The 13738-nt window shown below is 34.0% G+C and overlaps 1 protein-coding gene across 2 annotated transcripts in view; it reads left to right on the forward strand.

Annotated features, from left to right (window-relative positions):
• The window catches only part of LOC118184477 (heterogeneous nuclear ribonucleoprotein H-like), a 135856-nt gene extending 122887 nt beyond the window's left edge, over positions 1-12969 (forward strand). The window contains exon 11 of one of the 2 annotated variants that reach the window (XM_035354151.2): positions 11895-12969. In XM_035354151.2, the coding sequence (XP_035210042.1) occupies positions 11895-11980 (86 nt within the window). In that variant the 3' untranslated portion in view covers positions 11981-12969. Of the gene's footprint in view, positions 1-10307; positions 11867-11894 lie in introns of those variants that run through there. The other variant, XM_035354152.2, reaches the window with a different exon arrangement.
• Positions 12970-13738: the final 769 nt, after the last annotated feature.

Below are 13738 nucleotides of genomic sequence, written 5' to 3' on the forward strand. Positions count from 1 at the left end.
TTTTTTTTTTTTTTTTTTTTTTAAGTTTAAACATATAGTGTGGCCTCTTTTATGGACAAATAACTTTAAACTTTCAGTTAAAAGCGCATTTTTGTAGTACTTGGAAACTCAATTACAAAAATGCAAACAAAATTATTTACTTCATTGAACATTCTTATCATTAATCACCTTTAAAGAAAAGGAGTCCTTAGTCTTAGCTGCATTCAATATTTATTTATTTATTATGTTTAAGAGAAGAAGATGGATAAAATTGCTCTTGGTAAGTGGGTGGTCTCTGAATATGGCTGACTGTAACTTCATTGGCCAGTTTCCAAGAATCTAAGTATATTGTGGATATGTCATTTAAACTATTAAGTATCAAGGCAGAAGACTGTGTGAATTGTTCCATGATTTAGAGGATATCAATGAATATCTATTTTTGCTGAAGAACAAAACTAGCTTAATACACTCTTTTGCAAAAAAACGAAGCACCAAGAAGGACTTTTGCGATTGTGACGACATTTGGTATGCAAAAACATCTTGATTGAACATGCAAATGATCAAAGTTTCAAGGCAAATGAACAGGAATTGCAATCATAGCACGCATTTCTAGTACGCAATTCCCAAACTATAAAACCAGTAACAGAGGCAGAAAATTTATCTTCTTTTGTTGCTGCCATTGTAATTCCGTAAAGAAACAACTAAAGATGCCATTACGACGATATCAAAGACCTTGCACACAACTAAAAGATTTCAAACATGGTCGCATTGTAGCTGTGTGTTGCGTGAAGCTGGTTGCTCATACCGAGCAATAGGCCGCCACCTGCAGCATATGGACACTGCTGTGCAAAGAAGTTGGCAGCAATGGTTGCTGCAAGGAAATTGCCGACGAAATGAAGGCTCTGGAAGGCCAAGGAGCACAAATGTGAGGCAAGATAAGAGGATTGTTTGCCAGGCCCGAACCACCTCAAAAGGTATCATTGTCGACTATTCAACGCACTATAGACCCATCTATACCTCCCGTGGTACCGTCCAACATCTCACTGCATTTGTCTGAGGCAGTGTTACTCTCACAGAGGACTTCAAGACATTGCCTTTGAACCCACAACATTGGTGAAATCGTCTGGAGTGGTGTTGCAGCCAATCATCATGGTTGCGAACAGACTGGCATCATATAGTGTTCAGTGATGGATTCCGCTTCACTCTTGAAGCAGATGACCACCGTGTTCGTGTCTGGAGAGGACGGGGCCAGTGATCCCAATCAGCCTTTGTTTTACAAAGGCATACAGCCATAACCTCTGGTGTGATAGTGTGGGGCTCTATTTCCTATGACAGCAAGTCATCTTTAGTCATCGTGTGTTCATCTTCAACAGCTCAACAGTATGTTGATACCATCATGCTGCCGGTTGCATCACCCTTCATGGCAGGTCATCCTGGGGCCATTTTCCACCAGGATAATGCCAGGCCACATACCACTCACATATCTCTGGATTGTCTCCGTGTGGTTAATACCTTTCATCAATTGAGCATGTCTGAGACATGGTATGCCGCCAGATTTGGGCACAAAATATTGCAGATCTGGAGCGGCAACTGATGAATGCGTGGCAGAATGTGTCGCAGGATGACATTAGGAACCTCTACCACTCCTTGCTTCGACGAATTCAAGCATGCATTGCCACCAGGGGCAGTTTGACCAGCTACTAATTTGAACACTCACTCAGTGGGTGATTGTAAGCCGTGAACAGGTACTATGACCTAGATTTTTTAATCATTTTATTATATGTGTATCAGCTATTCAATTTCATCAAAAACAACCACTTCCTTCATGGTGCTTCAATTTTTTTTTTTTTTTTTTTTTTTTTTTTTCCTCCAAAAGAGTGTATAAGTTTAGTGAACAAGCTTTCATCTAACTTAAAATTTAATTTAGACCATTCTTTTTATTGTTAAAAAAAATTTTTTTTTAAATGATTTAGCATAGGTTGCACACGTGTAATTATTCTAGTCTTCTCTACTGTATTTTGAGTTTTCACGTTGTTTTTCAGGCTTTTGATCTCTCACCATTAGTAACAGATCTGAAGACCATTTGTACCTGCCTAGCAAACAAGTACAAAAAAAAAATTAGGTACTTTTCCGTTTTGCTGGCGCAGGCGATAAAGTCGCCAATAGTGGTACAACTGATGCCAAATGGAATAACCTCTCTGGTAACCTTTTACGCCTCATTTTCAAAACACGTCGTAGCCATTTCTTATCAGATTGATTGTTTCTTTCAATTCTGGCATAAAATACATAGAATTTTTACCAGATAGCTCAATTTTATGCCATTAGTATTAAATATTGTATAAGGCCATTTGTGCCGGCAAAACGGAAAACTACCGTTTTATCTAAGGAGCATGAATAATAACATAAAAACAAATATCTTAAATGTGTCATTTTTAGATTTTATGTGATAATAAATGAGTTCCTTGATAAGATCATCCATAAAAGTAAAAATTTTGTGCACACTGAAAGGATCATTGTGATATCTGAAGCAAATTAAGGATTTCTTAATTCTGGCAAAATTTGTATGCAAAAAACGAAAATAAAATAATAGGTACTTTTCTAATAGGTTCTAATGTACATAAAATTACATAGAAGTTTTACCAAATAGCTCAGTTTTATGCTCTAAGGCCATTCGTGGTAATTAAGTCACTTAGGATGCAATCTGTGATGCTTCTTTGGCGATAATAAGCAACTCCAATGATGGAACACAGCAATAACTTTTATTTAACACTCAAAAATGGCGACATACAAACAAGAAGAGAAAACATATTCTAACATTTAAAAATAAATTACATTCTTCGTGCGAGAGTCGCATGTGGCACTCGAGTCTGGTTTCAAATATTGCCATTAACAAATAACTTAATGTTCATCTATTTAAATTATTTAAACTACAAGATTTTAATACTATTTAAAGCTGTTACAACCTCTCCCCCAACGGAGAGACTTTTTCCGAAGGGAAAAGTTCTGTAAAATTTGACAGTTTAATAAGCTCGGCTTGCTCATTTGCTTAAAGAGCAAAGGTTATTTCTCTTATAAATTTCTAAATTTCAGGCCAAAAAATTTTAAGTTTTAAACAATACTTTTACACTACATTTAAAAAGAAAGAAATGGAGAACGTTCAAATACATTAGTTGAGCATACATTAAACAATAAAATTAATTCTAAACGTGGTTACATACACTAAGAGTTACATTACTTAATTCTACTCAGAACATCTACGTTCTTGTGCAAAGATCCTTTGCGATGAATGACCTTAAAATTATAAGGTTGTAATGAGAGTGCCCAGCGCATCAATCTAGAGTTACATTTGGCGTTGGATTGTAGCCAGACCAAAGGATTATGATCAGTTTGAATCAAGAATTCTTGCTGACCATCCAGATAAAAATGCAGTTTCTTGATAGCGTAGATGATAGCAGCGCACTCCTTTTCAGTAGTACAATAATTCTTTTCAAACTTACTAAATTTTTTCCTTATATACAAGATAGGATGTTCACGTTGTTCATCATCTAATTGGCATAGTACTATACCCATGCCATTGTCTGAGGCATCGGTTTGTATAATAAACCTTTCATCAAAATCGGGAGCATACAGAATTGGTTTCTTGCATAGCAACTCTTTTAAATTTTTAAAAGCTCTGTCACATATTTCAGACCATTGTATATTTCCTTTTTTTTTTTTTTTTTTTTTTTTTTTGTTACCCCCTTCAAAGCGTCCGTGAGGGGTGAAGCAATTTCTGAAAATCTCGGTATGTACTGGCGATAATACCCTACCAGTCCTAAGAAAGCACGTACTTCTGTTTTGGTTTTAGGTGTAGGATACTCCTTTACAGCCAGGATCTTTACTTCATCCGGGGTTCGTTGTCCTTGTCCCACAACATGGCCTAGGTATATCACTTGATCTTGTGCAAATTTACATTTTGATGGTTTTAGTCGTAAATTTGCTTTCTGTATTCTTTCTAGAACAGAAGTTAAGTTTTTAAGGTGCTCTTCCCAGTTTGAGTAAATGGCAATGTCATCCAGGTATGGTACAGCGAAACCTTCGCATTCACCAGGACTTTAGTCATAACTTTGCTAAAAAAATATGGGGCATTTTTTAATCCAAAGGGTAAACGTAGAGGCCTGTAACTTCCAAAACTAGTTACAAATGTTGCATATCTTTGGGCTCTTTCTGTTAACGGAATTTGCCAGTAGCCTCTAGATAAATCTAATAGGGTAATATATTTTGCTTTTGCTACAGTTTCGATACGTTCTTCAATATTAGGCAAAGGATAGTATTCAGTTTTAGTAACAGCATTGAGTTTACGATAATCAATACAAGGCCGAGGATCCTTTGATGAAGATTCTATCAAAATCATGGGAGATGTATAGTCCGATTCTCCCGGCTCTATAATTTTAAGATCGAGCATTTTCTGTATTTCCTTTTTGAGAATTTCAGTCTGTCGGGGTGACAGTCTGTATGGCTTTATTTGTATTGGTTCGTTATTTAATAGCTCAATATCGTGACAAACTAAGTTTGTTAGTCCAGGATTATTTGAAAAACAACCAGAATATTTCCATAAAATCTTTCGTAAATCTTCTATTTGCTCGGATTTCAACCTTTTCTCGAGTTCATTCTCCTCTATGATGTCCGAGAAATTTAATATACTTGGATTGGAAGGTAATCGAGGAATGTCCATTTCTAAGTCTCCTTCCACTTCAGTTATCATATTAATCATTTCTGGTCTTTTGTAATATGGTTTAAGCATGTTAATGTGATATACTTGATTTGGCTCATTTTGTTCCTCGAAACTTACAATATAATTGGTTTCTGAAATTTTCTGCTCTATTTTTCCAGGTCCTTTCCACTGTACTTCTAGTTTATTTTGACGATTCGTTGATAAAACAAGAACTAAATCTCCTCTAGCAAATTCTCTTTTCACTGCGTTTCGATCGTACCATGTTTTCCTCCGTTATTGAGCTTCTTTCATGTTTTCCACGACAAGTTCTTGGCATTTCTTCATTTGATTAATAAGTTCGAAAACGTAACTGACAACATTATTACTTTCTTCAATCGGTTCTAGCCACTGCTCATAAAGTAAAGTGACTGGCGTTCGTAGGTTTTTGCCATGAACTAATTCTGCTGGTGTAAAACCAGTGCTTTCGTGTGTGACTGTTCTGAGAGCAAAAAGAACTGATGGTAGATAATTCTCCCAATCCGAAGTCGCTCCTATACATACGACTCTTAACACCCTTTTTAGCGTTCTATGGAATCGCTCAACGGGATTACTCTGCGGATGATACACAGAGCTTCTTACATGTTTAATGCCGAAACGCTCCAAAAATTCCTCTGTCAAAGCACTGACCAAAGAGGTCCCCTGATCTGTTTGGATCACTTTTGGGAAACCCATACGACTGAAAATCTGTAAGAAAGCATCAATCACAGATGGCGAAGAAATGTCTGTCACCGCTACAGCATCTGGATATTTGGACGACATACATAGAGCTGTAATAATATTTTTTTTTTTTTTAGTCTTCGAAATAGGTAGCGGACCAACGGCATCGGCATTTATTTTAGTGAATATTTCAGAAATTACTGGTCCTAATGTCATTGGAGCCTTCTTTTTGTCATTTCCTTTTCCAGCGCGCTGACAAGCATCACAGGCTCTTACAAAATCTTCAGTTTCTTTGTAACACCTCGTCCAGTAAAAATATCTAGCAAGTCTGTCTTTGGTCTTTTTGACACCCAAATGACCAGAAGTTCCTTCGTGGCACATCTTTATAATTGACGGCTTGAGTTTTTCAGGTATAACGACAAGCTGTCTTTCAAAGCCCATTTTATCCGTCGTTTTTTTAACTAAAAGTTCTTTTCCTGTCAGACTATAGTTCTCATTTTTGCATGTACCTTCTTTAACTTCTTGGATGATTTTAGACAGTTCCTTATCAGCAAGCTGAAGTTGTGCAATTTCTTCTGAGTCAATTTTTACCAGTTTCATGAGAGCTTCATCTTCCGTATTTAGTTCCGGTAAATTATCTTCTTCTTCAAAAACATCTCTGGATGCTTTATTTTCTTCCTTCATCGGTTCCAAGAGCTTCTCTTCAGCTATTTCTCTTTTCCTTTGAGCTCTAGTAGAGACAGCATTAACCTGGTGAGGACAACTATCAGGCTCCTTTCCTTGTTTATTCAACAGTGCAAAAGTTCGATTGCCTAATAAATACCTTCCTTTGTCGAGTTCATTTCTAATAATGGCAGCCTTAGTTATTACTCAGCCAAGATCGCAATTTAGTTCGATCTCAGCCAATGGTAAACAGGTTGGATTCAAGTCTAATGGCTGTTGCACCCACACATTTTCACCTGTCAGCATTTCCGGCGTGATGTATTTGCGACAAACTATATCAATAATAAAGCAATTCTATATAAACATTAAGTAATAATCTGGTATCACTAATATTATGTTCAGTGATGAACTAATAAAATAAAAATACGCACGATTATTCGATCTTGGTCGGTGCCTCCAAAATAATTATGACTGTGATGCTTCTTTGGCGATAATAAGCAACTCCAATGATGGAACACAGCAATAACTTTTATTTAACACTCAAAAATGGCGACATACAAACAAGAAGAGAAAACATATTCTAACATTTAAAAATAAATTACATTCTTCGTGCGAGAGTCGCACGTGGCACTCGAGTCTGGTTTCAAATATTGCCATTCACAAATAACTTAATGTTCATCTATTTAAATTATTTAAACTACAAGATTTTAATACTATTTAAAGCTGTTACAAATCATACCGCTCACTTGAAGGCTCACCAGCACCTGAATCCCTTAATATAGGAATTTTATGACCATTTACGTAACCCATACTAGTATAAGGTAATAGAAATTTATCCTCTGGTTTTGCACTAATTCTGTTAAGATTAGCAGGAGATTCAGTACTATTCTTAAGTTTTGGACATTGGGGCCTTAAATGTTCATAGGACCCACACTGATAGCATTGTGGCGTCTTTCGTTTTTCATATTTATCATCTGGACGTGGACTTCTAGGTCTATGAAACAAGCTTTGCGTATTAAATCCTGATGACATTTTGTTTTCAGTTTTATTTTTATTATCTGAACTCAATTTACCTTGAGTTAGTACATTGTATCTTTCTTTCTGCCTATCCACTACAGGCTTTTTTTTAAAGTTTCCGCAAACGTTTTCATAGGCATCAAGTTTTTCAGCTAATTTTTTAGATGAAATCATCTCTACCCACTCATCAAGAAAATGATCTCGAATTTCAGGAGGAACTCGACGCTTAAGTTGGTCAATCACCATCAAATCTAGCAACTGATCAAAAGTCTTAACTCCTAGACCAGTCACCCATTCCTTGCAATAATTTTCTATTTCATAATTGAAATCCACCCATGTGGATTCGGTACTCTTTTGATGTTTCATAAATTTCTGCCTAAACTTTTCCGGGCTTAGTTTAAACCGTCTTAACAATAAATTCTTCACGTGTTCATAGTCTTTAGCTTTATCGGAGGGTTCTCTAGCTATTAACTGGGTTACTTCGTAAGGAAGTAGTCCTAGTAAATGAGATACAAATTCTTCTTTATCAATTTTAGCCCATTCTGCTTGCCTTTCAAACAATAGCAAATATAGACTGATATCTCCTTTCTTGTCATCGAATTTCTGCATAAGGTGACGCAGCTCCGTTTTCGGCCGGATCTGTCCGGTATTTTGAGACTTTGTCTCTGCTTCAAGTCTTAATCTCTCTAATTCATACTGTTCTCTCCTTCTCCGCTCTTCCGCTTCTTCCTGTCTCCTACGTTCTTCTCTTTCCCTTTCCTCCCTCTCTTTCCGTTCTTCTCTTTCCTCCCTCTCTTTCCGTTCTTCCCTTTCCTCCCTCACTTTCCGTTCTTCTATTATTGTGTCTAAGACTCCTTTGACGAATACTTCATCATAATCTCTACTTTCAACAATTTTCTGTTTTAAATCGACTATTTTCAAATCTGCAGTCACATGAACTCCCAGTTCAGCCGCGAGATTTTGCAAATCTTCCTTACGAGCTCTTCCTAAGTAAGACATTGTTTCTATGTTTAAAATTAACGAACACTGTTTTCTTTATATTTCCTCAAAATAGCTCAATTCAATTACTTTAATTAATTAATGCAGTCAGGAATCACGAAATTAAATGCACTTTGTTAAGTACGTATACCTCAAAAATGAAATATTTAAATTATATGAAGTTCATTCTCTCTACCACATTAATTGTGATTAAAATAAGAATAATAACATGGAGCAATATATATATCTACCGTCTGCACAACTAAAATGAATATTAAATATAATATCAAATGCGGTAATAAAATAAGACAATTTATTATTAACAGGAAAAGTAATAATCTGGTATCACTAATATTGCGTTCAGTGATGAACTAATAAAGCAATTCTATATAAACATTAAGTAATAATCTGGTATCACTAGTATTATGTTCAGTGATGAACTAATAAAATAAAAATACGCACGATTATTCGATCTTGGTCGGTGCCTCCAAAATAATTATGACTGTGATGCTTCTTTGGCGATAATAAGCAACTCCAATGATGGAACACAGCAATAACTTTTATTTAACACTCAAAAATGGCGACATACAAACAAGAAGAGAAAACATATTCTAACATTTAAAAATAAATTACATTCTTCGTGCGAGAGTCGCACGTGGCACTTGAGTCTGGTTTCAAATATTGCCATTCACAAATAACTTAATGTTCATCTATTTAAATTATTTAAACTACAAGATTTTAATACTATTTAAAGCTGTTACAAATCATACCGCTCATTTGAAGGCGAACATATGGAAAAGGCAAAGTCAGGGGTTAAATTCATCAATTCTAATGAAAATGCACTAGCGAAGTAAAGCACTGTGGTTTTACATAATTTCTGAGTAAGCTATTCATACAAATTGAAATAATTCTTGCATTTTAAACTTGTATTACAAATTAAGATTTAACTTCAAATTAATGCAGATAATTACTGAGAGAATTAGATTTTTGTAGCGTAGTTTACGTGAGATGAGATCACTTAGGGTCACGTGATACGAACCGACGAATCAGGATGTTGAACCATGAAAGCATAGTAAATTCTTAAATTAATGTCTTTTTACAAATTTATTGGCTTTTTTATAAAATTGTAAACGATATTAAAATGTCTATGCCCTCAAAATAAACAATTTTTAGAACTAACATTTGTTAACATTTTTTATGTGTATACTGTATCATGTCGACAATAAAGTCTGCTTGGCGAGATTTGCGCAGGCAAAATGGAAAAGTACCAAAAATTAATTTTATCTTTTATAAATATTCTAAAAGCTCAGAACTATCTGCCATTCAACTAATGGGAAAGCTCAAGTAAGGAAGATTAAAATTTTAACCCCCCCCACACACACACACATCCAAAAAAGTTGGTAAATAAAGATTAAAAAGCATATATAGTATGTCTCCAAACTTTGTCATTTAGAGCTGATAATCTATTAAAGCTTGATATCACCACTCAATCTCTCTTGATCTTTGCCTTTGGTAAGCCTGATCAGTTCTTAATAAGCTGGAAAAGTTTTTGTAACTGAGGATGTAAGTTAACAGCTATCTATCTGTTTTCCCTTGCATTTTGAAAAATGGATCAAAATTTGTGACGTGCTGCCTGGAAAACAGCATGAAGTATTTTGAAAATTACAGTATTCTGGCATCTAAAAAAGTGTGCATTAATGGACTCAATATGCAACTTTTTGTAAACAGATACAGTGGCAATGTTTTACCCCTTTTTGATCATAAGATCACTTCGTGATCAGGTGGGTGGGTGTATGTTAGCAATAACACAGTGGCAATGCATTATGAAAATTATGACAAGTGATTTAAATTTTTTATATGCTGTATCCGTAAATTGTATCTCTTCAGCATCTAATTAAATGAAGAATTATTAGTTGTTTCAAAATTTGCTGGGTTGATTGGTGCAGTCTCTACCAACTGTACGAGATTTCATAATTGGATGTGTTTTACTTTCATACATTTAAGGCCTACAAAAATGTGAAAACCAAAGTCTGAACTATACTTTTTTTTTTTTTTTTTTTTTTTTTTAATTTTATGTACTATTTTATTCAAGCTGATAACAATTAAGATGATTGATTGTTTTTATAATTTTAGACTGAAAATTTCTTCTTACATTCCTTTTGAACTATACTTTTTTTTTTTTTTTTTTTTTTTTAATTTTATGTACTATTTTATTCAAGCTGATAACAATTAAGATGATTGATTGTTTTTATAATTTTAGACTGAAAATTTCTTCTTTCCATTCCTTTGGCTCTTCTACCATGAATTGCATTTCTTGTATGTTCAGCTGTCTGGAATTTTCACTTATCTTGTGTTTAGCATTTTGTGAGTTTTCTGTTGGCAACTAAGTAATTGCGGATTTCAGTCATAGATGGCTTCAGTTGAATTTTTAGGGTAGCAGACGTAGTACAAATGTAAAACACATTTTGTTGTTTAATAGTTGGCAATTCAGCTGTCAATCAGTAAAAAAAGTTTTTTTGCTCGGTTGCGTAGTTTTCGTTTGGCGTTTGTTGAAAAATGGAAAATCAAAAGGAACATTTTTGTCATATTTTGTTTTTTATTTCCGCAAAGGGAAAAACGCATTGCAAGCTCATAAAAAGTTATGTGCTGTTTATGGTGATGAAGCCTTAAAAAGAATGGCAGTGTCAAAATTGGTTTGCCAAATTTCGTTCTGGTGATTTTTCACTCAAAGATGAAAAACGCTCTGGTCGTCCAGTTAAAGTTGATGGCGACCTAATCAAAGCAATAATCGATTCGGATCGTCACAGTACAACACGTGAGATATCACATACATGCATTGAAAATCACTTAAAACAACTTGGCTGTGTTCAAAAACTCGATACGTGGGTTCCTCACGAACTGAACGAAATCCATTTAACACAACGCATTAACAACTGCGATTTGCTAAAGAAACGTAATGAAAATGATCTATTTTTAAAACGACTGATAACTAGTGATGAAAAATGGGTTGTTTACAACAATATCAAGCGGAAAAGATCGTGGAGCAGGCTAGGTGAACCAGCTGATATTCATCAAAAGAAGGTTTTATTATCAGTTTGTTGGGATTACAAAGGAATTGTCTACTTTGATCTCTTACCACCCAACCGAATGATCAATTCTGTGAACAACTAACGAAATTAAACAATGCAGTTGAAGAAAAGTGGCTCGAATTGACAAATCGGAAAGGTATTGTATTCTATCATGACAATACAAGGTCGCACACATCTTTGGTCATTAGGCAAAAAATATTGGAGCTTGGTTGGGATGTTTTGCCACATCCACCATATAGTCCTTACCTTGCACCATCTGATTACTTTTTGTTTCGATCTTTACAAAACTCCTTGAATAGTAAAAATTTCAATAATGATGATGATGTCAAATCGTACCTGATTCAGTTTTTTGCTAATAAAAACCAGAAGTTTTATGAACGTGGGATTATGATGCTGCCTGAAAGATGGCAAAAGGTCATTGATCAAAATGGGCAATACATTACAGAATAAAGTTATTTAGTTCCTTGAAAAAATTGTCTTTGATTTTCTAAAAATAAAATCCACAGTTACTTAGTTGCCAACCCTATATTTTGACATTAAGAATGAGTCCAGAAATAAAATTACTCTAACAGTTACTAAATATTAATGAATTTTTTTGAACTCACCTTCTAACTTCATAGTCCATAAAATGTTAAGTAAATGAATGCACTTAGATTAAACTAATAATATGAAGGACAATAAATTTTTATATGTTTCTCCATAAATTTTAATTAAAGCTCTTTACTTTTCGTATGTGATTTTACTGTATTTTTTATTAGGTTTCTATAGTGGAGCTGGAAATGGTGGTTATCAGAGCCATGGAATGAATAGCATGATTGGTGGTAGCAATTACTCTGCATTTTAAGACATAACTAATTTGTGCTATGTTGTTAATTCCATTTGTACACTAATACCTATGTACATTCCATTAAGAATTTAATGTTGTTGTAGCTTTCGTATCCTTCATAGCATGTAATTCATTTATTTGAATGAATTTTAATGGCATATTTTGTTTGGTATTCTTTATAGAATTTTCACTTGTTATTGCTTTTTTAATGCAAGATGTTATCCTGACAAATTTTAAGTCAGACGTATTTATTAAAAACTCATATTTTTATGAGGTTTATTATTTGGATTGCTATAGTCTGTGTTAATTATTAATGGAAATAACTGATATTTGATAAAGGTAATCTTTTATTGTTGAGAACAAACATTCAATGTGTAAATATTTTTTTTTATTATTTAAATATAGCAAACTCTGCTTAAAGTTTATGTTATTTATATTCTAAATATGGATAATCATTTTTCAAAAAGCAGTTAATCTGTTTTTCAAAAGGAATTTTTTGTATAACGAAATATGTTGTATAGCTACTGTATTAAACTGGATTAATGTTGTTATGCTCTGATTACTCAAGGACTGTTCAGTTATTGCAGTGCTTAATTTGCAGTGCCTATCTAATTATTTAAGATTTTTATAGCAGTTTTTCAAAAACTCATGATCTATAACAATTTTCTTTTGATACTTGGTAAAAAATTCTTTTTGATTTCAAATGAATAATTTTTTTTTTTGGCAATGAACTTGTGAGTAGTTTGCAAATGAATTATGAGGCTATGTAAATGTGCCGTTTGTGTGTTTTTCAGTTAGTTGAAGCCGAGTGTTTGAGAATTATTATCCTGAATACTTATTTACTCTCAGTATGTTATTAGTTTTTATTCTTTATTAAAAAAAAGTCATTTTCTGTATTGTAATACAAGTTAATTTTTAGTTTAAGAAATTTTTTCTCCCTGTGAATTTAGTTTAAAATTTATTTGTCAGTTTTATGTATTCATCAATAAAAATATTACAAAGCTGTCTATTTTTAGTATTTAAATGAGTGAGTGAGTGAGAGATTATGGTGCAAAAACCAAAGATGATTATAGTGCGCCAAACACAAGATGGGATGATTACAGTTGATGACATTAAAATTCAATAAATAAACAAGTAGACAAATGTACCAAATCCAGAGGATGAATTCATATAATAACAAATTAAAAGGACATATTAAAATTCAAGACACAGTCTTCAAAACAAATTACATTTGGTAATAAAAGCCAGTCTCTTTCAAATAATAAAACAAACCACAGTTGGCCTCTCTTCCGATTAAACGGTCGAGAGGCAAGTCACAGCTATTAAAATATTTCTGGCGAAGCCTATTAAAACATGGACACTCAATTAAAATATGACGAACAGATAAACAAACATTACAGTTAAAACAAACAGGCTCATTTTCAGCTTTTAAAAGGTACCTATGTGTCACTCTAGTGTGACCAATTCTGAGGCGAGTCAAAAGAACTTCCTCCTTACGATTTTTGGTTAATTCCCAGTGCTCAATTCTAGGTTTTACATGTCTTAATGTATTTTGAAGCTGAATATCCCAAAGTTGCTGCCATTTTTTTTTCGAATCTTCTGTTTCACAACACAACAGATGTCTGCAAAAGGGATGAGACGACTGGACAGTTCAACAGCACATTTTGCTGTGATATCTGCCAGCTCATTCCCTTTTATTCCCACATGCCCGGGAACCCAGCAGTACAGGATTTCATATCCACGATTCATTAAGTTTATATGTAATTTGAGAATATC

The sequence above is a fragment of the Stegodyphus dumicola genome, chromosome 8, assembly GCF_044657685.1.
Source record: "Stegodyphus dumicola isolate Sdum_Otavi_A_Nest chromosome 8, ASM4465768v1".
In the NCBI taxonomy this organism is placed as follows: Eukaryota; Metazoa; Arthropoda; class Arachnida; order Araneae; family Eresidae; genus Stegodyphus; species Stegodyphus dumicola.